The 26723-nt window shown below is 36.6% G+C and overlaps 1 protein-coding gene across 3 annotated transcripts in view; it reads left to right on the top strand.

The window, feature by feature from the left end:
• The window catches only part of STRN (striatin), a 115592-nt gene extending 89944 nt beyond the window's left edge, over positions 1-25648 (top strand). For all 3 annotated transcript variants that reach the window (XM_075064224.1, XM_032772395.2, XM_032772396.2), the window contains 9 exons: positions 1476-1612; positions 8098-8273; positions 9284-9331; positions 9998-10119; positions 12732-12899; positions 13577-13717; positions 14387-14494; positions 16078-16164; positions 16259-25648. In XM_075064224.1, the coding sequence (XP_074920325.1) occupies positions 1476-1612; positions 8098-8273; positions 9284-9331; positions 9998-10119; positions 12732-12899; positions 13577-13717; positions 14387-14494; positions 16078-16164; positions 16259-16428 (1157 nt within the window). In that variant the 3' untranslated portion in view covers positions 16429-25648. The remainder of the gene's footprint in view (positions 1-1475; positions 1613-8097; positions 8274-9283; positions 9332-9997; positions 10120-12731; positions 12900-13576; positions 13718-14386; positions 14495-16077; positions 16165-16258) is intronic.
• Positions 25649-26723: the final 1075 nt, after the last annotated feature.

The following is a 26723-nucleotide window of genomic DNA, read 5'->3' as shown; positions in this document are numbered from 1 at the left end:
TGGCTATCACCTCCACTAGGAGAACTGGTGAGCTTTGTGCCTTAATGATTGGTCCCTTTCTACACAGTTTTCTATAAAGAAAAGGTATGTCTTTGCCCACATCTCCCTTTTTTATCCAATGTAACCTCAGACTTTAATATCAGTCAGGTCATCAGCTGCCAATGTTACATCCTAAACCTCATCTGACTAGGGAGGAAGCTGTCCTATGCACCTTACACATCAGGAGGGTATTGGCTTTTTATTTGGAAAGGACTAAACCCTTCAGAGTGTCTCCCTGGCTGTTTCTCTCTTTCGTGGACAGAATTAAAGGAGTCCCTCTTTCTTCTTAAAGACTTTCTAAGTGGGTTTCCATTTGTTTCATCTTCCGCTATGAGGCTGATAATGCCAAACCTCCTTTTAGGGTTGTAGCCCATTCCACCAGATCTCAGTCTACTTCCATAGCTCTGTTGAAGAATGTATCCATTGGTGAAATATGCAAAGCTGCTGTGGACTTTCATCTACACCTTGTCAGAACGCTATGCCTTAGTACACGCCTCTAGGGCAGATGCTGCCTTTGGGGGACTGCAGTTCTGCAAACTGTTAGACTACACTCCTGGAGCAGCTGTATAGTTCAAGTTGAATGTGATGCATAGGCTAGAATTTCCGTAAGTCATCCAGGCTCCTTCAAGTTTGTGGTGTGAGCTCCACAGGGAAATTAGTTAGGGTATAGATGGTATCCACATTTAATTGTTCTGTTTTCATTCCTGTTAACTCAAAGATGAGTATCAGGTGACCTGAAGGCTAATTCCACCAGTGTTATGATACCATTTCTGTTGTATCTACAACACATAATCACCTCTGAAATTTGAAGACTTCTCAGTTTTTATTTTTACCTAACGTTGCTCTCAGTTGAAAGGCTAGGTCAGATGCTCCTTATGAGAGAATGCTTTTAACACTCCCTTTTAAATACCCAGTGCTCCTCTGGGTACATATACCTATAATTTCCAAGATAGCTGTGGAAGCAGTGTATAGAAGGAAAAACCTAGGTTTTTAATACCTGAATTTCTGCAAATATGTTGCCTCAGCCAGTCCCTGTTTCCATTCTTCCCTTCCCTGCATCTTTGGAGCATCTGTGTATTTTGTATAAAACTGAGGAAGTGGCTGTGCACCTCTTTATTACTTTGTCATTAGAAAGAGCTGAAAGGGACATAAACAATTGCTTTTAGCAGTCCTGAGGCACATGGACTCCAAGGGTGTGGATCTGTGAAAGCAACTTATTCAAAGACCTCCGTTACTGGAAAGTGCCTTGGATACCTTTTGGAATATGTGTCTTTTCCGCATGCGTGAATGTCTATTGCTCTTTTGTCCTTGGTTACTAATTGAGGTAATTTAATATATAATATTTTAAGGGAAAATGAACAGATATTTTTACATGAAAACCCACAGAATTGTATGTGTATAGCTATGACTTTTTGCGTGTTTTTCATTTCTTGCAGTGGAAGCTTTAACGTTCCCTCCTACATCAGGGAAGTCATTCATTATGGGAGCAGATGAAGCCCTTGAAAGTGAACTGGGTCTTGGAGAATTGGCAGGCCTTACAGTTGCCAACGAGGCAGATTCACTGACTTACGATGTAAGTGGTAGTTTAAAATAAACCATTTAAGATTCTGCCATCTATATATGTGTGAAGATCTTAAGGAAATCTGTAACCATGTAAAACTTCTGACTACAGGAGGAACCCCACATGTGCAACATGTAGAATAAAGAAAAGTGTTTGCAAAATATCCATCATTTGCAAAATGAAGGATAATTCTCTTTATTAAAAGAGAAAAAAGTTAAGTGACCTTTAAAGGGTCTTCTGCTGTCTTAACTCAAAATAGCTGTTCTTCATGTATAGTAATTGCTCCTCAGATCCCCACCCTTGGGGTACATCTTCACTGCAATAAAACTCCTGTGGCTGGTCTGTGTCAACTGACTTGGGCAGGCTGCAGGGGTATAAAATTACAATATAGCTGTCTGGGCCAGGGGACCATGAGAGGTGGGAGCGTCCCAGAGCCCAGACTCTAGCCTGAGCCTGGATATCTACACTGTAATTTTAGAGCTCCGTGAGCCCGACTTGGGCCTGCTACATGTGTTTAATTGCAGTGTAAGGCATACGCTTGGAGTCTGTGTGCCATGCCACAGACCTTAGACTACTGAAAGTCAAATAGCCTTAATAGGTGATAGCACTGTGCACATATAGCTCCTCGCTAAGATTTTAAGATGCATGACTCCCTCCTTTGTTTCTTCTGTATAGCCTGTTAATGAATCTCTCAACTGCTTATTTGGAGCCAGATGTCAGATTTTTCACGTCTTTAAAAGCTTTTACTTCCTAGCAAAATGTATTTTAGCTATTATTTACTTTAGCCATCTGTCCCTGTGTTCTTACCTTGGTGATCTGGCAACTACAGATCAATCCCAGTACAGTGCTCTTTTGCAGATGTAAAGGAATTGCAAACAGTAGCAAATGGAGCTTTAGTTTTCATCCGACCTGACCATACATGTAGTAAATTACCATAGGGTGTTATGGCTATGTGATTTTTTTTTTAATAAACTCTGGAATAAAATCATCTCTGGCTTTTCAAATTCCAGAAATTAACAAGCAGACCTTTAAAGGCATATACACCCAGACACAGATGTTACACAGCTGACTGCAGTTTATTCAAAGATATTGAGTAATGCTGCAGCAGCAGCCATCGCTATATTCTGCAAGGTATTCAATTTGTCTTTTGCGAGTCATGATTTGTTTAGCAACAAGAGAGGACATTCCTGTTTAGGTACACTGGATCTGGTAGCATGATCTCCTAGCTTTGGCTCAGGGCTGCCTCTGTTTCCACTAAAGTATGCATGATTTTATTTCAAGAAGAGAGGGACGCTGTTACATTCTGATCCCACTTCCCTTCATTTGGTAGTATAGATTCTTGACTCTTAACTGCTGAAATATCGAGTTTAAGATATTTGTCAAGTGTTGTTGGAGTCCTCTGATCCATTCATATGAAAGAGCTTTCACTTCGTCTGTTTGCTTCTTTGTTCAGGCTTCCATGTGGGTTCTCGTGTGTCTCATTTGTTTGTTCAGTACTTTACATCTTGGAGTAGCAGATTTCATTGCTGAAACCTGGCATTCTTGTCTCTAACCTGAAAGTTCATATGGCAGTTGCTTTTGCATATTACTGCCTTCCTGTGAAAGGGCATTCATTTTTGTTCATTTACTTACAATGTGATTTCTTAAGAGCCTTCTACAATTCTGTCTTATGATCCAGAAATCAACTCTTTCATGGTTCTCATTGACCTCACTTGACTGAAGGCTTAGGCTGCAAGTAGTCTGATCAGATACTAATTTTGGAAGAAATGTCTTCCAGTCCTTAAATCAAATTACTCTTAAGCTACCCTCTGTGGTTGATTTCCAAGAGTAGAACCCATCTTGGTAATTTAAAGAGGGAGAAAAGTAGGTTACTTATTAGTAACTGAAGTTCTTAGAGTATGCTGCCGCTGTAGACCCATTTTTCTACCTTTCTGACTTCTTCAGAGATGCTAGGATGTCCAGAAGGGTGCAAAGGAATTGAAGTAGTTTTACCTAGTAGATGGAGCTCTAGACTGGAACTCAGGTGTTTTGAGTTCTATTTCTGGCTCTGTTACTAGCCTGCTGGCTTACCTTAGGCAGGTCACTTCATCTTCTGTTTTCCTCATTTTCACCATATGTAAAATGAGGATAATGATATTTATCTCCTATGTAAAGTGTTTCTAAAATCTGCAGATGAAAACTGCAGACTAAGAACTAGATGATAGTACTGTTATCTGTATTGGCACCAAGCAGTGCATGCCAAGTAGCATGTGGTCCCCTCCTAAGACTGTTTTCTGTTTCTGTTAATAATTTAGTACCTCTACGGGTCACTAATTTCAAACACATAGGTCCTCAGCATTGTTTAGTGGGGACTTCAGAGTAGGATTGGGGAAAGTTTTCAATATTATGTTCTTTGAACAACACTCAAATTCAGGAGAATCAAAGTACTATAAAATCCAGTTCTTTCTGTGAAGAAAATTGTATAAACCCATTTCCTCTGGTAGAAACAAGCTTTTGCAGATACCTTGATCAGTTTGAGACAAAAATACGTTTCAGAGTGCTCTGTCTAGGAGTAGTTCCTCCTTGATAGGAATAGGAAATCACTTATGTGATCTAGAGAAAAGTACCTTTCTCCTTAATTAAAATATCTTTTAGTTTGACATTGGTACCATGTGACTTTACAAAATGTGTCTCAATCCTAAATACATAATTAGCAGGTAATACAATGAGACTAAGTTTCATGGCTGCCATAAATCTATGTAAGAGACCCTAAAAGGGCTCTGAAATCTCAGTAGTCATTAATCACACAGATTCTTTGATTTAATCTGTGTAACAGACTCCTTTAAGAAGTTCTGATCTGACAGAATGTTACTGCCATCTGAAATTAAACAGGGATTACCAAATCTCAATTGTCCAAGTGAGTGAAAACAAACATGTCTAATCTGTGGTAGGAATCTCATGTGAGGTGGTGCCATTTGGGGGAAACTTGGTGTGAAAACTCCAGATAAGGGTCGTACAAGTGAAGGTATACATTTATTGTGGACTCTTGTCCCATAATCTGTTTTTACTTCAAGAGCAAGCTGGCCATTAGGAGTCCTTGTGGCACCTTAGAGACTAACACATTTTATTTGGGCATAAGCTTTCATGGGCTAGAACCCACTACCTCAGATGCATGGAATGAAAAATACAGTAGGCAGGCTCACTCCATGCATCTGATGTAGTGGGTTATTGCCCACGAAAGCTTATTCCCAAGTAAATGTGTTAGTCTCTTAGGTGCCACAAGGTCTCCTTGTTGTTTTTGCTGACACAGACTAACACGGCTACCCCTCTGAAAGCTGGCCATTATCATTTTAAATCCACCAGCAAGAAAGAACAGAATTTGTATACCTGGGTTGGGAAGCCCTCTAGATGGGACAATGTGAACTGTTCCAGCAAATATTTCACATAAGTAGAACTGGGAAAGGAAAACACACTTGCAGATAGGCTCATCCAATCAATGGTGTCTGGTTGACCCGTCAGTCTGTAACTCTGGTGTTTGTATCTTTGAGGATCTACTGCTTTCTCCATTCCGTCTAACAGCATGAATTCTATCCAGGCTCAGTCTAGACAATGATTACACAATATTGATAGCCCTTAGTGGAAAACTTGCTTCCCAGTTGTTGGAGGAGGTGATTGCTGAACCATCAAATTGTTTGAATTCTTAAAAACTTGGAATCTTGCTAAATGTTAACCTACAATTTCTGTCTCTTTTGGAGAGAATTGTTGATAATATGAAGTCAGCAAGAAAGGTTTATTGTTTTTCATATGATGGAGGCCTGTGTCTTTTAAATATCATGTTCCACACCAATTGTTTGATTACCTTCTGCACTCTTCATTTGAATTACAGACATCTTTCTTCAGTCACCATTCTGTTTAGTGCTTCATAAATTCACAAAGGGCTTAGATTTTTCTTCCTGGTTTTTAATAATAAATACTGAACTACAGACATATCAAAGTATTTTGCAAACATTAATTAAGTCTCTCAGTGCTCCAATAAAGAAAGTATTCATTACATCCATTTTACAGGTAGGTAAACTGAAACATGCAGGGTAAAATCCTGGTCCCATTGAAGTCAATGGCAAAATCCCATTAACAACAGTATGGTCAGGATTTCACCCAGACACCTTAAGTGAGTTTCCGTAAAGTCCCATAGCATAAATAGCAGATCCAGAATGAAGCTCGGGAGTCCTGACTTTGTCATTGTCAGGCCCTGAGAGAATCCTTCCCTGTTTGGTGTTTATTAAAAATTAGCATCTGGAGTACAAATGTGTAAATTAATAGTAACTAATAGAAGTAAACATCAATCAGTAGTTAAAAATGATTAAATATATATTTATCCGGTAATGTTTTGATGTTCACCAGTCTTAATCTTACATAGTTAAATATTACATTCTCGTGTAATCTGTCAGAAAATAAAATATAAACCCTCCCTTCCCACCCAAAACCTGTAGCTACTTAAAGTTGTTATATTACTGTGTTAGAACATTAATTACAGTTGTTAACTTTATAGATATTTAGGAGATATTTCCAAAGTGACACTGAAATCTGTTCTGCCCTGCTCTTTCTGGCCATATCAGTAGAATGGATCCTAAACTTCTCTGAGTTGGAATTCTGTCACCTAATTCCTATACGCCACCTGTTGAACAAATAATCCATTACCCGTAAGTCTTCTTTTTAACAAACTGGAGCTGACAAATGTTGTCTGCCTTAAAGGGATACTATTAATTTGAAATTGTCAGTTTAAAAAAATTACTTGAAAGTATTTTATATCACTGCACCTGCCTCTGATTCCACCTGCCAATTTACTATGGCATTTGCTTTCACCCCCAGTACTTTTTCTCTGAAATTAGGCCCCGCTCATTTCCCAGCAATAAAGGAAGAGTCTCGAGGATCTGCAGTCTTTTTTAACTGAAAAGGAACATTGAATTTAATCTAAAATAATTTGTCACTCCAAGAACCTCGTTTATAGATTTAGCAACCACTGTTTCTCCTTTAATGCTTATTGAGCCTGATTTTCTAAAGTTTTAGGTTTCTGTGCTGTGTGTTCTCATTATTACTTCAATATTTATTAAACTCTGGGAAACAATTTTTAAGTCTCTGATACATACTGTTTGAAGATATGCTGGATAGAATGCATATATTTTTTCAATATTGAAATCTCTGAGCTGTATTCTATTAAAGACCAGTCTTTCAAAGGGGCATCAGTCCTCTCTGCCTGCAATTAATTATAGACACAAATGTTGGGATCTACATGAAATGTGCTTCACAACAAATATTATGGTACCATTAGTCCTGATTTAGTTTTTGTATCAACATTTTATTAGTGGACTTTATCTGTTATTGCCAAGCAAATGAGTGCAGGGGACTCAACTAGATGATCTCTTGAGATCCACTGCAGTCCTGTGATTCTGTGAAACTTAGCGCAGGTAGTGGTTGATGACAAAGCCTAAAAGATCATCCATTGTTTTATTTCAGCCTTTGTCCAAGGGAGCTGTGTTGAAATGACTGCCTTACAGCATTTCTTTTACGTTACTGAGACTGGATTATCATTTGGGTCACTTTTAAAAAGCAGTTACTGTTAGAGAAGTATCTTTGTAAATATAATGAGGAGTCCTTGTGGCACCTTAGAGACTAACAAATTTATTTGGGCATAAGCTTTTGTGGGCTAAAACCCACTTCATGTTGTTTTTGCTGATACAGACTTAACATGGCTACTACTCTGAAACCTTTGTAAATATAGTCTTACTCAACTGTTCTGCTTCCTTTTTTTAATTCCAAGTCATCACTGCTTATTTTACTGATAAAAATAAGTTTGTACTGATCCTGTTAGCACAACAAAGCCAATACATCTCTAAGAAAATAAATTGGATTAAATTAAGATCCACACCCCAATTGCGTCCTAACTATTCCTATAATGCGCCCTAATTGAGTCAAGGCCACTGTTAATATGTGAACCAGAAAGAACACAGCTGAACTTCCAGATCCTAGGCTGAGTTGGCAGCACTGGTTGTTAGGAAGGATATCTTTTGACTTGTAAACTGAGAAACTTTGAGTCACTAAGTGATGATAAATGTGACTCACAGAACATTTCATATTTCCACAGAGGCATATCCATATGGGAAGATTTCCATCCTCTGTTTTTATGGGATCTTCTCTTTATCATTTTAAAAAAGTAATCCAATTGATGTTATTTTTGATCTTATTTTTTAATTCTGGTCATAAACTATGGCTACTTTTTAAAATATGAGGAAGAAAAGTAAGGTGCAAATAATCTGACTTTTGTATATACTACCTATATATGTAAATATGAGTTTTCTCATGCTTGGCAAATAGAGTGCTGGTTAGTTTAAAGACATGAAGATATGAAAATGAAGTAACAATTTGAAGTAATCCGTAAATGCTAGATTAAAATTCTGATTTCTCCTTTTGTTGTAAGTCCACCAAACTAAGTACGAATTTTGGGTATTTTTTCCAAATAGATAGCAAACAATAAGGATGCACTGAGGAAGACCTGGAATCCTAAGTTCACATTAAGAAGTCATTTTGATGGAATAAGAGGTCTGGCTTTCCATCCAGTTGAACCAGTCTTAATAACTGCATCCGAGGACCATACGTTAAAAATGTGGAATTTACAAAAAACAGCGCCAGCAAAAAAGTAAGGCTGTTCTTATTTGTGTTCTTTATGTGAAAACATTTTAACTAATTATTTAGAGAAACATTAATATCAAAGAAAAGATCATTTGGGGCTTGATCCAACTGCAGGTGGAGTCAGTGGGAGTCCTCCCTTTTCACTTCATTGCGAGGGGGCATGAGGCTGTTGTAAGATACAGACTTTAAAAGAATGCCAGGCTGAAGCCATGTAATTTCATTAATCTCTTCTTTTCATTATGAAAATACTGTATGGTTTCTTTTTAGTGTACTTCCATATAGATACTGTTATATTATTTTACTAGGAAAACTTATTTAAAGGTGGTGACTTATTTAATTATATATCACTTACGTGTGTGTATATATATTTACTGATAAAAATATGGACAGACATGAGATCAGATTCTTTGGCCCACTCTGCACTTTGTGTGCTTTTGAATCTGGATGCATCTCCTCTGCTGGAGATTTCCTGAATAGCCAGTAACTGTGCCGCCCTCCTAGAGTTACCAGAGTGATTTGGTGGGGAGAGACTTGGCCAGAGCATGGTGTACTCCTGCAGTCCCCAACGTGCAGTTCCTTAGGGACTGTTACCAGCTGGCAGTCTAGAGCATGTTCTTAGCTGCTGTAAATTCACTTGGGGCTTTGGCATAACCGACCGTAGAATCAGTGAACTTTAATCCACTCCCTCCCTCTCTCTTGTGACTGAGCACGATATAAAATGTGGCCCACAGAATATATGTAATCTATTCAAAGTTTATTCCCTCTTTTTTGGTTTGATTGTTGTAGGACTGCTCATGACTAGTCTGCTTCCTTTTTTTTTTTTGGGCTGCTTTACAAAAAAAAAAAATCTTTCCAGTATTGCTTTTTGGAGATGGAAGATGGTTAGGGAAAACTTTAATATGAGTGTACAGCAGTTGGACAAGATAGCTGTTTCAGCATTTTGTTTTCAAAAAATATTCGGGGAACACTTGTGTACTGTAACAAACTCTGAAATTGCTCTCCTGTGCTTTTGTTTAGGAGTGCCTCTCTTGATGTAGAACCTATATATACATTCAGAGCACACAGGTAAGTACATGCCTTTGCACATATAGAAACACTACTGTGCTCTGAGAAATAGTTTTCATATGTTTAAAGTAGTTTTCAAGTATTAATTTCTACCATGTATGAAAAATCAGGTAGTCTTTTTATTAATTTAGTTTTCATATTATCCATTTTAAATATTTGTATGTGTGTTTGGTTCTATTCTGAATGTCTTTATTCTAGTTGGAGCTTGTTAAAGCTACCATTTTAAAAAGACAAATCTAAATATAAATATTGCAAAATAGGGAACTTTTGTGCTTGTTACTGCAGTACAGAATTTTTTTTTTCCCAGTATGTTTGCAGGCAAAATAGTTGTTTAATTATATTTTAAAACTGATAGGAACAGACACATCGTTAGTGCTTCTTTTGTACTTCGTGCAATTGGTTTAATCATTAATTTGATCTAACTTTAATAATATGACTGGACATTGATGTGGGGGAGCCTTTTTTGTCAAAATCCAGAGCACTGTATCACATACCACCTGAAATGTGCAGTATTTTTGTTGCAGTGTTTCCATCTAGCGAGTCTCAGTTAAGAGTTCACAAGACCAAATGTTTTCTTTGAACATAGACTTAACAGTTATTTTTCTTACATGTAATCAGTGAGAAGAGTTGAAATTGATAATTTGGTTTCTGTGGGTTTTTTTCCAGTGGCCCAGTGCTCTGTGTGGTAATGAGCAGTAATGGTGAGCAGTGTTACAGTGGAGGAACTGATGGCCTCATCCAGGCCTGGAATACGACAAACCCAAATATTGACCCCTATGATTCTTATGGTATGTTTCTGTCACACTTGGCACATTTTTGTCACAGAAACTTAGCGAGTGAAAATGAGGTATCTAGTGAAAACCTGAACTTTTGCTGGATTTAGCAGCACTGTGAACTGTTTTGGGTAGTGATATTCAGAACTTGAAAGAAAAAGGTAACTATTGGCATTAGTATCTAAGGGCTTGACTACATGATAAGTTAATACATGCAAGTCGCAGTGTGAATCTACAGCACCCCAGTTTGCTGTGCACTAACTTGCCATGTAGACAAATCGTAAGTAAACTGCTGCTTTAGTTCTTGGATTGACTCATTATTACGGGCTGGCAAAAGGGTGAAACCTGCCAGTTTAACAAAGAGCAAGGGCTATGTCAAGAGACTTCTTAACATGATGTTTCATATACGGTTTGTATGAAAGTTGGCTTTTGAGAAATAAGCTGACATGCTATTAATGACATTTTAATCTTAACTTATGTTTAACTTCTTGAATGCTAATTTCTCCCTCATGTAGCATAATTGCAGCAACTTTTTTTCCTGTTGGTTCTGTTGATATTATACATGAACACTTACAGATTGGAAAATACATGGAATTATCCTTTCATTTCTCATCCTCTGTACACATTGTCCGAGACAGATGCAGGTTCGAGTAAGGATTTGATTGAGAGAGGAAAATTAAAACGTGACAGATTGAAATTTCAAACCACGTGGCCATTTATTAACAGGGATACGTTACAACTTGGGCTGGGGATAGGCAATTTATCAACTAGAAATACTATCAGAATAAAACCACACACAACTCAAAACAGTCTATTTACATCCGACAACAAGAAACCAAACGATTTATAATCAACTACTCACTAAAATCCCGAGCAGATACACAAAACTAAGTAAACTGTACACACATTAACCGAATATTGTAAAATACACCAACCAATCACAATAGCAATCAATACAACAATTTGACTTTCATATACTGTATACACAACTTTGTACCAAGTAAGGGAGAGAAAGAAAGGAAAAAGAAGGAAGGAAGAGGCTGAGCGAACAGAGTATTTACAGAAAATAAAATGCACATACCACACTCCAGGCGCAGATGACCAGCAGTAGACACACCAAGGGCATGATGAATTGGTGAGAAGTAATCCAAAAGAAAAATTGACACGACACGAGCCGGCAAAATCCGGAGGAGACCCTGGCTGAAAGGGTGATCAGGCCTTTCAGCTAACACGTGGATATTCCTGCTGTTTTTGGCGTGAGACATGGTTTTATTTGAAAACTCTTACTCGTGTCAGCTTCTGATTGGTCCCTAGCTCCTTCACCTTCCAGGTTCCAAGCTGGTGCCCTCTACGTCAATAGGAACTGCATCTGGCACGCTACTTTTTGCACGCAGCCCTATAGTGTAGCACACGGCATTAACTTGACCTTTTGACCAGACAGAAGGTTTGAGAATAGGCACACGGCACTATAAGGTGGCACACCGCACCATAGGGTAGCACACGGCACTACGGTGTTGCACACAGTACCAATGTGACCTTTTGACTGACAATTGGCCATACAGACGCCATGTTTGAACATAGGTTTAGGGTTGCGACACACATTATGAAGATATCGGAATATTTCTCCCTTTCTAAGTGCTTCTTATTATTTTTATAATACCATTGGGGTGAATAGCTTTGTAGAAAAATGTAGGAAGACAAGAGCTGTGCTGAGGAACTTTTAAGTGTAAATTAGAGAATTTAATAAATAACAGTAGTGGTCATGGAAAACGGGGACAAAAGAAAAACATCGGAAAGGAAATACAGTTTTGGAAGATTATGGGTTTGCAAAAAAACCAAATCATACCTATTTTTCATTTGTGTGTTAGTTTCTGGTAGGTTTTGGGGGTTTTAGGATTATGTTATAAATTAAAGATAGTGTACTAGTGGAAAGAAACAAATTTTGAAGAGTATCAAGATTGCTTGGCCTACACATAAAGAGTCTGTTCTAAGAATTGGTAGCAATGTGGTGAAAGGTATAGAGCTGCAAATGAGAAAAGGAAACAGCTGGAGAACACTAAAGAGAAGAGTGCACATAAGGAGCAAAAGAAGGCAGAAGATACTTTAAATATAGGCAGGGTCTGAGCTGTGTGTATAGGGCCTTATGATGAGGCCAGAGGGGTTTGGCCTTGATTTAGAAAGAGATTGTAACCCATTAAAGAGACTCAAGGAGCAGGGAGACTGGGAGAGCACCAGGAAAGGAAGGTGCTTTACGCCCTACGGTATGTTGAATATACTGAACAGGTAGGAAAGAAGCACAGGCCAGAACGAAGGAGGTGGCAGTAGTCAGTACAAGATAGTAAGAGTTTTAGTGGTAGTGGTATAGAGGAAGTGGATTTTTAGAGATGTTGTAAAACCCAATTCTGTTGTTTCAAAATACAAATTAAATAACTGAAATCCAGATACCCTAGTGAAATTTGAGTACCGTTACATTGAATAAGCTAAACTTCTTCAGTGATAGCCCAGCCAAATCCTTTGTTTTTAATATTTGATTCTATATATAACCAAAGGAATTACTTCTAATTCAGTGGGTTCTCTTTATTTAAAATTTGTTTCAAAATGTTTATCCCCTATCACTTTTTTCACAGATCCGTCTGTTCTAAGAGGTGCATTTGTAGGCCACACAGATGCAGTATGGGGCTTGGTTTATAGTGGAGCACACCAGCGTTTACTATCCTGTTCAGCAGATGGCACCATACGTTTATGGAAAGCTTCAGAGATTGCTCCAGCTCTTAATATATTTAATGATAATCAAGGTACAGAATAATTTCCTACTTAAATGCTTATAGCTTCGCTGTTTAAACTCATAATTTCTGTTATTGTCCCACACACTCCTCCATCCTGCTCTTGAAGACTCCATCTTAGTTTTAATAGTAATTTTTAAACAACTGCAACTTTTTTGTAAGTATTTTTACTCTGTAAGTTACTTGTGTCCTCGAACTTTGTCCTATAGATGTTTTTCTCTGGGAATTAGTCTTAGAGCTCCATGCAAGAAAAGATTTCCTTCCCATGAACAGACTTCAAAGTTGAAATGGATCTCCTATCCCATCCCAAGCTCTTAAATAAAGCATCTTAATAAAAAATATTCTCTGAGGTAGTATATCCACCAAATAGGATTAAGTTGGTGACCATATTAGACTATATGGGCATAGATTCTGAGTCCTTACTCTCTCTAGATAATAAAATCTGTTATAAACCAATGAACCACTGTAGAGTATCACTTCAAATAATGACTTGTATTCATTATATTATCAAGTGCAAGATGGCAGTCAGTGTTTCAATTGATAAGTAATGTTTGAAAACTATATAGTTTTAGACAGCATTAATAACTTTTTCCTTACGTCATAATGAAACTATATAATTTTTTATACCAAAATGGTTTCTTGCTTTTACCAACTAATTCATTTCTGAAAAATGTGCTGCTTTTCTGTAGAAATGGGAATCCCTTCTTCTGTGGACCTTGTGAGCAGTGACCCAAGCCACATGGTAGCATCATTTAACAGTGGGCACACTTGCATTTTTAACATAGAGACACGGCAACGAATTCTTACCTTGGAATCCAACACAGATATCAGTATGTATCCAAAATGAAAACATTTTCTTCTCGAGAGAGGCTGATATTTTTATTGTTGAAAGCTTGTATTATTTTACTCAAAATGAGAGTATGTTCACAAAAAATAGGGAAGTTGGGTGAGAGGTGAAATTATAGAGTGAAATGCAGTTGCTGGGTTTTAAGCAGTGATGGATAATGTTACAGCTAATCTTCTAGACCCAGGGCTCCAGCAACACAGTGAACCACATATTTCTGATAAAAGGTCAGAAGAAGTGTATATTTTGAACATGCATTGTGTGACTCATAATTCTATTGGGATATTTTTAAGCAGTTGCTGTAATAGTAAAAATTAAAGCAGAGGAAATAGGTTGGGGGAATCCATAGCAAAACCCCTCCTCTGTGTATCCCCATGCATGGATATTCTATGTAAGTGTATCAGTGTTAGGTAGTGTGTCTGAGTGACAGTGAGTGTGCATGTGTGTCACTTTTAAAGTGCTTTGGAATGATTTAGAATAAAAGGCACTATATAAAAGTAAGGTATTACTTGAGAGAGCTTCCATTACAGACACATGGTAGATTTAATGCCTATGAAGAATTTTTAACCCAAAACTTGTTTTGATTGTATTCTTTCAAAGGAATGTGTGCTGGAGTTTGCAATCATTAGAGATTCACTATATATTTTTTTCATAGCCGCTAACTCTTCCTGCCAGATCAACAGAGTTGTCAGCCATCCAACGCTTCCTATTAGTATCACTGCCCATGAAGACAGGCACATCAAATTCTATGACAACAATACAGGTAAGTGTTCTTTCACCAGACACTGTCCAGAATAGTTCTGTAAAACAAAACAAACATACTCTCATAGTAATTTGTTGGCAGTCTCATGAGAAAGGTCAAGGATTGACCTTTGACATGGAACTATTGACCCAGACTTCGTCTGTAGAAAGCCCATACAATTGGCACATTGAGAGGCAATGTCAGGAAACTTGCACTGTTGCAGTCTGCAGTTTCTGGTTTTAAATGTCTCACGTGGTAGTGATTTCCCCATTTCCCTTGTGAGGGCTATTGCACAGACCTAGTGGAAACTCATTCTTGGGAAACTTCCCCTCATGTTAGTCTAAAATTTTCATTTGCTGATTTTTCATCTTTTTTTTTTTTTTTTTTCTAATTCTGCCTGCTTGGATCCTCATAAGCACTTAAAAGCAGCCTCGGCATCTCTGTAGGATTGCTGAACACTGGGTCTGCCCTGGCCTATTTGGGGAAGCAGTAATTTCCTTTTGAAGTTCTACTAATGCCATTGCTCCAGACTCTGTGGGAGCGCTACTCCAGTAATGTTGCTTCAAAGAAAATGGCCTCTTCTCCAGGAGCGACTAGACAGTTTTTTATTCAGTTTCAGTCTGGACGGAGAACTGAATTAACATTCCCAGTTCAGTTTTAAGGGAACCAATTACCTGCACAGAGGTGCTGTGGGATTCAATTACAGTAGTATACCAATCTTTTCCCAGCAATCTGTGGCCCTCTTGCTATTGCCAATTCACTTTCTTCCTTAACAGTTGTATTGCACACAATTCAGTATTCCCAGTGTTGTTTTTACTGTAAACTACGAGAGCTTAAAGTGTCATCTGAGCTCATGGAAAGGGATAGTTGAAGCTGGGGGAAAAGGTGAAAATAAATCTATTTATTAAAAGTTGAACAAGTAGCCAAAAAGCTTAACCTTTTTCCTGTTTTCTTACCCTTTGTGTGTCAATTTCCTTCCACAACAGAAGAATATATTCCATAGATAAACCCACAAGTGTTTTGTATGTTTTTAAATGAAGGAGCTGCTATAATAGCAGTAAGTCATGCAAGGCTCAACAGTAGTAAAGGGCTGATTCCATTTTGGAATGGTTGAAGGCAGTCAACCGTATTTACCCAAAATGTGGATGATTGCCTACTAGTGCACACATAGTTGTGGCTTATTGCTGAATAACTGACCGCTAAGTCAGTCAGGAAGCAGAGACTTGTATATGCACTCTGGCTGCAGTGTCAGTTCAGGAAAAACTATTGATTGTTCCAGTCCACAAGGTATATGTTGTATACACAGTACAATGGATTAACACAGTTGTTGACTTCAGAACTGTTGATCACTTAAGCAAATGAACAATATAAAATGACTTGATACATAACCATACTCGCTCAGTCATGAGAGAGTATTTTTCTTTAATGTGATATAAAACATGAAAGGCTCCAATCAGTGAGAAAAAGCAATGGTAGCTAACCAAAAGAATTAAAATGTTCATTCTTTCAGATTCAGTGGGGCCATACAAATTAAATTGCCATAATATGTTGAATTACAAAAATTAACTGTAGAAAAATAACAGAGATAATCTTTTCTTTCAAAGGAAAACTGATCCACGCAATGGTAGCCCACTTAGATGCAGTCACAAGTTTAGCTGTTGATCCTAATGGCTTGTATTTGATGTCTGGCAGTAAGTAAATCAAATGTTAACCTCTTCCTTTATCATAATAACTTTTAATGTTTTTTACAATTAAGAAAACATATTTCCTTCTTTCTCTGTGTAGGTCATGACTGTTCAATTCGCTTATGGAACCTTGAAAGCAAAACCTGTATTCAAGAATTTACTGCTCATCGCAAAAAATTTGATGAGTCTATTCATGATGTGACATTTCACCCATCCAAATGTTATATTGCCAGTGCAGGAGCAGATGCTTTGGCTAAGGTCTTTGTATGACACAGTGCTTCCCTTTCAACTCTAGCTCTTGTACATTTAACCAGATGCACAAAAGAGAGGGAGACACGAGCAAGAATCTTCATTTCCTACCCTGAAATTAAGAGAACATTTGTAAAGGTTTAGTTTTTGCAGGGTGCTCTTTTCTAAATTAAGGTTTCTTCAGGTTTCTGCGAACTCGGCTGGTGCTGAGAGCTTGGAAACTCTGTTTCAAATGTCAACAAAAGAAATGCTTTTATTTCTGAGAGTGTGAATATTCGTCCAGGCAGGCCTTGGGTGAAACTAGGTATCTGTATTCTCTGCTAATAAAATTGGACACTATAGAGGGATGGTCAAGTAAATAGGTGGCCTGATTACTGCAGGGAGAGGGGAAGGGAACTTCCAAGTGTTTCTCATCAAGGAATCTTATATACTGCGTAGTTTAAATTAAGTGACCTAAAAAGATGACCGTTCACATGTCCATTGGGCTACCATGTGAATGTCACTTGTTCATCCCTTTGGTATTAATGACTAGATGGTGTTTAGAGGAAAGTAGCTGATAGTTAATCTCAGCCCACTTGGCTGCTAGCACAAGGTAAATTTGGATAAAAGGAAAAAAAATACTAAATTTTAAAAAATATTAATGCAGTAATGTTTTGTTAAATCTGTTACGTTATACAGCAAATATTTAGTTGCAGAAAATGTATACATTTTATTAATTTTGTGAAAGAATATGATAACAAGTGGCTAGAAGTTTAGGCCATAGTCTAATCACAATTAAGGAGACAGGCTGAAATAGTCTGTATATACTGTAATAAGGGATTTAATTTATTCAAATTTATAATACTGTTTGTTGTTGGTCAGGCACAAGAAATTATAATAAAACTTCTTACAGCAATCTCTAGCAGAGTTTAGGCAACACATCTTCATTTTTTCCCTTTCCTACAAAAAAGGGTGCCACTGTGGATGAAAATCATGATTTCATTTTAAGAATAAACATGGATTCATAGTGCTCTGTGTGAGCCTCGCAATCAGATTAATGCATTAGTTGCCTTTACAAAGTTCCACCAGTTTGAAAGATTCTGCTCGTTCTAGAGAGACCCCCTAATTTTCAAACTGTTGGAACTTTTGAAATGTTCCCCCTGTATGGGGCATGCTGTGTCATTGATCTTTCAAGTGTGGTTATGTGAAAAGTGACGGTTTAAAAACGGCACCTTTTTACTCAGCAGATCTGATCCCTCACTATATTCAGAGTATATCTGTTTACTTTAGTGACAGAAATAAGTTTGCTGGTTTTTAGTCCTGTTGTCCCTGCAGAGTGTATCGCAGGTGAGAGAGAGTAAGGTGGATTCTATTCTGCTGGGCACCATCAGACTTGGTTACCTTTCTGTAAATCCATTTAAGGCAGTGGTATCCTCAGTTCCACTTGTGGAATGTAATTAGTTCTGCAGATTCTTTATTACTGGTGATGATGTGAGAAAGAGAGAACCCCGCCTGACTCTCAAATCCCAGGTTGAGTTTGACTTGAAGTTAATAAAGAAATCTCTTCTTTTAAACTGACACATTGGAAATAGGAGTCATTGAAACACAGTAAACATAGGACACAATGCTATTTTTAGAGTGATTTTTTCAGAGCAGAACCAAACTTAGGCAGAACTCTCCATTGATTACAATAGGGAATTTAGATTAGCATTAAGTGTCACTTTATTGCTTTATGATAAAAAGTTGCCCCAACCTGTTTGAGGCTGCAGTGTACTATATTTAATGCTAAATACCCTGGAATATCGTTTACTGCTCAGCATATTCAGATATTTCAGTTTGTGATATTGGTATACAATATATTTCCATTAAATAACATTCGAATTTTACCACTAAATAGATTACTATAATAACTCAAATTATTTAGTTTTATATGATAAAAAAGGGGAAATCTGACTGCAAAACTGAGCATTCAACTTTGTGAAAAATCATTTGTGTACTTGACTTGTTCTTTCAGTGTCATTATTTTATTTCTTTTTGGAAAGGAAATTACAAAGATTTATTTGAAAAATTCTAAAAGTTATGTATATTATAGATGTGTATATATATATTGTAAACATGTATTAAATCTGTCTTGTAAGGGAAGACTTCATTGGTGCATTTTAATGTTTTAGTATTAAGAATTCTTCTCAGTTTGTGTATACAAAGGATAATAAGTATGAAATGAATGTTGTGCTGTTTGCTTACAAAATATAATACATAGTTACAGGTGTTTAGATTGCTGTACATAAAACTAATAGGCCAGCATGCTTGTTTTTAAAGACTGTCGTTCTAACTGATTAAAAGTTGAATGTAAGAAAAAGCGGCTAGTCAAATGTGAATTGAAAGATGTTCCATTCTTACTGTTGAGTTCTTGCTCAAACTGAAAAGTGAATCTTTTAAAGCTGGCAATAGCTGAAAGATGAGGTGCCTTTAAAAAAACAAATGTAGCCTTACAAAGAGGTTGTGGAGTATATATTTTTGTGCTGGTCTTCATAATTGATGTTAATGTCTTTTTTACTGTATCTGCTCACGTACTTGTGGGACTGCAGGATACCGTGCATGAGCCTGTCAGCTCTTCTGAACGTCATCATAGAAGTTAGGGATGGAAAAGCCTGCTTAGGCAGTTTAGTTCATCAGCCTGACAAAGTAGGATTGTTACCTTATTGTGCATTTTCGTAGTGTTTTGACCAGTGAGGTTTTATATATGTCCCAAAAGATTAGGCTTTTGTTGCTTCCCTTGGCAGACTATCCCAGTGCTTAGATATTTCACTGTTGGAAAGTTTTACCTGATATTCTGTCTAAATATTTCTTTTCTTAATTTCATCACATTATTCCAGATTAGTCCTTTGTACTGAATAGTTCCTCTCCATGCTTGGTATTTACACCCTGAAGGTATACGTAGACTCTTATCATATCCCTTTCTTAATGGTCTCTTAGGCAAGCTATACATGTTAGCTCTTTTCATTTTTTCCTTACAAGTCGACTTTCTACAACCCCTGATCATTTCAGCCTTTTCAGTTTGTCAGTTTATTTCTTCGTAACTTCCTGTCCAAAACAATCCACACACCATTCCAGATGCAGTGCCATCAGCACTAGTATAGACAGGGTCTGTTAACCTCTGTGTTCTGTGATGTGATGCTTCTGCTCACGCAGCCCAAAATGTTGTTGGCCTTTTTGCTGCTGTATCAGATCACAAACTCAAATCCCAGTTGTATCTGCCATCTTCTTTAGACAATTTTCAGCATTATTGCTTCCCAGGTTGTTGTTTCTTCTTTAGTTACGTGCAACTCCTCCCAATTCAGTATAGTCTATAAATTTCATTAATGTGTATTGACCAATAATGAAAATAGTCACAGGATTGGACCCAACTCTATTCTTTGCAGTATCTCCACTAAAAATTTCCATACCCATGATGCATTACATTCTGCCATTATGCTGTTTCCACATCAAGTTCACATGGCAATTTTGTAGTTATTTCATAGAAATTTCAGTGTAGGTTAACCTGTGTTATTAATCTTTGTTTTTAGTAAAGTCCAGTTGAAAGGAGAAATTGCAACCCCTTTATCTGGTGAAAATGATCTAATAGGCTTAAACATCCTCCTTTTCACTTCCAATTTACAAGGATAAACCATATGCTGTTTTTGTATGTTTACGGTTCAACTAACTAAAATACTTTCTCGTGCAAAAGGTTTAGACTAGTTTGGGACACACCTTGGATTAAGTATTATGGGAAATATTTCCATCACTATTATAGTGTCTTAAGTCAGTGCATTTTTTTTATTTATTTTTTGGGTACCTTAAAGACAAACCTCTGTGACATGCCAAGTAAAATCCTAATCAGAGTGTTCAAATGTCTCTTTCATTTATATTGTTTATAAAAGTCACCTAGGAGTACCATGATATTCAGATCACATTTAAGTTTTTCATTTAATAAAAACATTTTCTTTAGAAAGAGCTCTTTAAAACAAACCTCATTTCCTATAGTTTTTTTTGTTGTTTTTTTTTAGGGTGCAGTGTGTAATTAAAGTAATGTTACAGCTTAAGTATTCCCAAGCGTAATACGGTTCAGTTACTAAGTGTATAATTGTTCAGTATTCAGCTTTGTAATTAAATCATAACCATAGATGTAGAAGCTGCAAATTCCAAATAAATAAAAACGTGTCCTTTTCAATAAATAAAATCTAAAGTAACTAAACACACACTTTTTTAAATACATCAATGTGAACTGATCACAAATTTTTCTAATTCTCAGCTGCTTTAACCATTTGATATAGGGAGTTCCACAAACTATGCATTAATGTAAAATACATACATCTTTTTTTGACAGGAACACTGGATTCCAAACATATTACTAGAATCCATCCTAAAGGAAACAAAAAATTCATTTGGAAGCATAAACATCATATCTTGCATCATTTTCAAACACTTCTAAAGGCTTTTCTATAATGAATGTCAGCTTCTATGAAGTCTGCCCATCACAGGTTGCAGGATATCTTAAGACCCAGTCTTAAATTCTAAATTTTGCCCTTTTGTGCCAAAGTAGAAAGTATAGTTTGGTGAAATAGTAAAATATACCACTAGAGAGAGAGTAGTAAGAGATTTCTGGTATCCTATAACAAAATCTTTGAAAATAAAATGTTGTTTTGTTAATTTATTTTTCAAATATAAGGTCCAGTCTAACTTGGACAAATACTCCTCAGAGACTTCAGTGTGACCACACGAGCTTCAAATTAAGCACATATGTAAGAATTTGCAATATCAGGCCCTAAAAAAGTTAATAGGTGACTTGTTCTGATGTACTGTGATAGGATTAGAACTTAATCACAACAGAGGGAGTGCAGGACCGGTTTTCAGCCTTATTTCTGGATGCCCATGATTTTTGGATTTAGATCATGACCTCTATGTTATATAAATGATTATGGTATTTTTGCATTTAATTCATTATAAACAATCCATTCCATACAAATAAATGCACAGTCAGTGCTATTCTAAGCTTAGCTTTGGAAACATTGCTTTTTATCCAATGTGATACACAAATGTTTTAGCCATTTTACTATGTTACTAAATGATGCTACAGCTTTTTATTTTTATTTTGACATACAAATGAGCTATGGTTCAAGGATATTTCATGAGTCAGTTCAAGGAAAAGTGGTTCAAGGATATTTCATGAGTCAGTTTATGAACATGTATATGTTTCAGATAGGTGAAATGGAACTCTTCATTAGATTGGGAAAATACAAAGTGGAAAAAACTGTGGAAACTCTAAGTATCCTAAGTACAATACAACATTTAAAAATACATTCTGAAATTTGAAGCTGCTAAATGGAAAATTATTTGGCCACAACTACTAAAAAGGGAAAAATCAGGCCATGACATTAAGACAAATGAACATACGGTATTGTTAGGAAAATTTATAATGTGTAACATAGTTAATTTATGTTACCTCTTAGACCTTTCCTGATGGTGAGCTTCTAAGCTACAGTCAAATTAACTCTTTCACTCTTGAGTGGCATAGAGTAACTCTGTAGTAAGGTTTTAGTTTTGTTTTTGTTTTATTTTTTGAAATCTATTGCTCTTCCCTGAGGCAAATATTTCGGGTAGTGCCCTTGTCCCATAAGGAGTTGAGAATTTACCATTTACTCTGACTTTTGTTGTGTTTTTTGTGGAGTAGGCTACACTGAAAAGTGATATAACTTGACTCCTGTGGTATAAATGGATTTAGGTTTATAGAACAACACTGGTAACTATAAATTGCATGTAATTTGCTAATCAAACCCCTTGCAATGTCAGGTACTACTCAGCATGACTAAGGGTAACAATAGTAAGGTGGTAGACAACATTTTGCTCATCAGGCTATCTGTGGGGTATGTCTACAAACCAGAAAAATTGTAGTTGGAGGGAAACTTAATTTTGAAGGGTGGCCTGACGTGAAATGGAACAAAATGAGGAAATCTTAAGATGGTGAAAAATTAAGGTATGAGCCTGATCAAGCCCCTATGTTTAAGTGATCCTTACTCAGGCAAGTACTCCTTTTCATTCAATGAGTCTGCTCCTGTTAGTGAAAATCTTACAAAATCAACCTCTTCAGTTGTGTATGATGACTTTTTCTTGTTTACTAACAACTATTTGCTGAATAGCCACCTTTTTCATGGTCTTGTTTGTTGTTACCATTTGAATCTCTTCCATAAACTATACATTCACAGAGCCTTAAAATCCCATCTGTTTTTGACTTCCTGCTTTGGAGGGTGAATTGCATTGATTAACAGTGACTTCCTGTTTAGACCCTTTTTTTCCTGAAGGACAGCTGGGATTTCATGTCTCTAGGATTACAGCAGCTGAGTTTTCATTATTTAGAACAAAAAATTTGGACCTACTTATTTTTAATTTTAGTTTCTGATTCTAGTGAATTTTCTTATTTTTTTTATTCTACCTGTTGACTTAATTTTGTTGCTTGAAGTCTGTTTGAAACCTGAGAAGTACTGTACAACATAAGACCTTGCTTTAAGATTCCGTTCTCAGTATAAATCCCTTTGAACGGTGCAACAAGCGTTCTAATCTGGTGTTTGCAGTGTTGTTGTAGCCGTGTTGGTCCCAGGATAGAAAGACAAAGTAGGTGACGTAATATCCTTTACTGGACCAGAGTCTGTTGGTGAAAGAGACATTTTTTTCTTTTCTACTTTTTCTTCAGGTCCTGATGACGTGCTCTGGGTAGCTCGAAAGCTTTTCTCTTTCACCAACAGAAGTTGGTCCATTAAAAGATATTACTTCACCCACCTGGTTTTAATCTTGCTCATTTTCAGTAAAGATGCTTTGTCACCATGGACAAACCAATCCATACAGTAGCTAGATTAAAAAATATACTTTAATGCAGGTCTCTACATGAGCTAGTGTGATATTTTTTAAACCATTTTGACCCTGTCTACACTGCCAAGACTTGTTATGACACAGTAAGACCACAACCATGTTTACACCATGCTTAAGCATGTTTTTTAAACTGTTCAAAGCCCTATGCTGACAAGGCCTAAAAGTCCTGTTTGGTTGCATTCATTCACCTTGAATTGCAGGCTCCCCAAATTACTTGTTCAGACTCTGAGAAATCTTTGGTCCTAGCACCAAAGTTTTAAGCTGAAAGGTTAAAAAAAAGACTTACACAGCTGGATTTGTACTTTTCTAAATGGGAAGGAATAATTTCTTGCCAAACCAAATAGATTCATGACTTTTGTGGCTTGCTTACTAAAAGCAGCCAAAAATATTGTATAAGGGATAAGTGATGGACTTCAGGCTGACACTTTTCCATTAAGAATTTATTTTTTAATTCTATCTTTCATTGAAATTGTGATCTTTACATGTAGCTTGTTTTTTCAAATGTAGAGCTCCCAAAATTGTTGTTTCATCTCAGTCAAGCATTTACAACAAACACACAAACAGATTTCAGGGGTATCACTTCAGCATTAGCAATCTGGAACAACTTACTTTTGTAAATACAAAAAGAGTATGTTAACAAACAACATTTTGTAGCTTTGGAACCTGAGTGGATTGACAGGAAGTCTTGTACTACATGCAGTGGTTTCCTTAAATCACACATCTCAGCAACTTGTAGAAAAATACAGGATGATAAAACTATGATTCAGTGTAATATTTTCTATTAATTATAGGTCTGATAACGTCTTAACATGGATATTCATCAGTATACCCACTGTTTGCAGTGTGTTTTGCATGAATATCTCAATTGGTTTCTTAAAGAGAGACTCAAGTTAAAACAGTCTTTCAAAGAAATTTCTTTGCCTCTGGAACTAATACTACCCATAGTTAAAACTGAAGTAATTTTGAATATGTTTCACTATTAATGCAGTTTGTTTCTTGTTTTGATTCCTGTACATCATTTTTTTTCCTAAAACCAAAAACTATATTCGGGACCAAAGCTGTCTGGTAATGCCCCTTTTAAAATATAGATAGGGTTGCCAATTTTGGTTGAATATATTCCTGGAAGTTTCCTCACATGACATAATCTTGAATTAAAGATTAATCTTTAATTTCTGGAGACTCCAGGTCAGTCTTGGAGGGTTGGCAACCCCTATTGCAGGTGGTGACTACAAAATATTAGTGACTATAGCTGCCACATTCCTAAGTCTGAACTTTGTGCTGCTCCAATGAAAGTTGAAGTGAAAGGGTGCCAGTTACTAAGAGTAAAGTGGGAAACGCATCCTTGAAAACAATTAACAAGGAGAAAGATTGAGCGTGCATGTTACTTTGGAGTTCTTATGTTGCACACTCATGAGTGGCCTGAATGACTACTTTGGTGTAACAGTATCAGACTGCAGGTGTTTTGTGTAATGGTGGCTCAGATGGAAAATATCTATTTGTTGAGTAATTCTGTCGGCTTGTCAATTTGTGTCTGTGGTTTAGTATGAGATTATGTAAAAGTTGTAAACATGCTAATTTGGTGGTATATGCTATACTTTTGTACACAGTGAATTAATTATTTCAAAAGTGATATATCAGTTTTTTAAATTTGCAAAGTAACTAGTTTTCCCAATAATAAGAATCCATAAATTGCAAATGTTCTATAATTTCAAAAGGATTTTGCATTCATTGGGGAAAATCTAACTGCTTGTGTTAATCCCTACAATTTTGAGATGCTTTTACCATCAAACAGATCAGAAGTTTTTTGTATTAGAATGAAAGCATTGTATTATCAGTTAAAAGTTTAATATTGTGTCAGAACTTCAGAATTCATTCTCATAATCCTAGACATACATACAAAACTGCAAAATTTGAAAAGTTACAGGGCAGTCGTTTAACACTTATTTGTATATTTTGGGACATCTCAATAGGAGTTATCTAAGTTTTCTGTTTTTATGAACTGCAATGAAACTATTGGTTGTGGAATGTATTGGGTCAATTGTGTTTAAAGTTATGTTTGCTTGTCTGATAAGCCAAGTATGTCATTAAAATTATATAGATCTGCTTACGTTGATGTGCAATTTAAAATGAGATAACATTGAGGTAATCATGTAGGTATTTATATTGATATGGCAGTAGTGAAGTGAGATATCTGTATACTGTACCCACATTCTGGCCTGAGCAAAATCACGTGGACTTCCAGAAATAAGCAATGGTTTTTAAGAGCAGCTTTATTTAATGTTGCAGGAGCGAGTAAATGTTATTTGTACCATATACTTGTACATGTAAATTGGGTGCTAATAAATACTATTTTTCAACATTTTGTAGTTTGTCCATATTTTTGCCTTATAAGAAATATATAAGCATATAGAGTGTGAGGACACCCCAAAAGAGCTCTACAGATGTATATTACACATTCCATTCTGGGCCATGTTAGTATCATCTGAATTTTCCTTTTAAATTTGACCTTTACAAAAGCAGTTCTTCTGTTCCTGTGCCAAATATTATCTCCCTTTCCATTCTTTGTACTTGGTCTGTATTTCCGTGTGCTGTTGATTATGACTATGCCATCTTGACATCAGTGGTACCTTACAACTTATCCAGTCTTTATGCACAAAGGTCTTAGTGTCTTCACTGGGAGTTAGAGGTACATTATTCCAATAGAGTAAATGCCTTTGTGTAGGGGGTTGATTATCACAGAGTGATGCAGCGATCTTGGGAAGAACACAATGTGCTTCAATCTTACTTTCTCTAACATAAGCAGACAGTAGCATGTACATTTAAAAAAGTATGCACACAATTCTTCCCATGTGGAGAGGATGATAGAGAATGAACCACACATCTAAGAGGTCAGTCATGTTGCTTAATGCACTATTGGCAGATGCTCAGTGAAGAGCATGGTATAAAAATCTGTATCAATTGAACAGAAAAACTTGTTAGTAAACTCATCCTGTTTCCTCTAAGTTCAGAGTAGGGTAGAGGAGAACTTCAGCCTCCTTTCAGTGGCTGGCAGAATATTCACTTTTCCCAATCCCCTCTACTGTAGGAAAACAGGAATTGCTAGACAGAACAAAGGTTTGTCTAGTCCAGTATCCTGGTCTCCAGCAATGGCCAGTAGCCGATGTTTCAGTGAAAAGTATAAAATGCTCTTATGTACAATTTATCTGTAAGCTGCCCACATGGGGAGGTTTCTTCTAAAGCCAACTACAAACTGTCAGGGCATTATGAACTGAAGCATAAAGGTGTATATCCCTTATTGTTGTAATAGGTGCATAGTCTTATTGGCCATGAAAACAAAACATCCCGTTAATGTTAAGGTTGGTAGTAGGTATGTGTATACAATGGAAAGTTTAAAAGTATGAAAGTGAGCAAAAATTATCTTAGTCTTCTTAATA

This window comes from Chelonoidis abingdonii, chromosome 3, assembly GCF_003597395.2.
Source record: "Chelonoidis abingdonii isolate Lonesome George chromosome 3, CheloAbing_2.0, whole genome shotgun sequence".
NCBI lineage: Eukaryota > Metazoa > Chordata > Testudines > Testudinidae > Chelonoidis > Chelonoidis abingdonii.
Note: the sequence above shows the minus strand (reverse complement) of the source record. Positions and strands in the feature narration are given on the sequence as shown.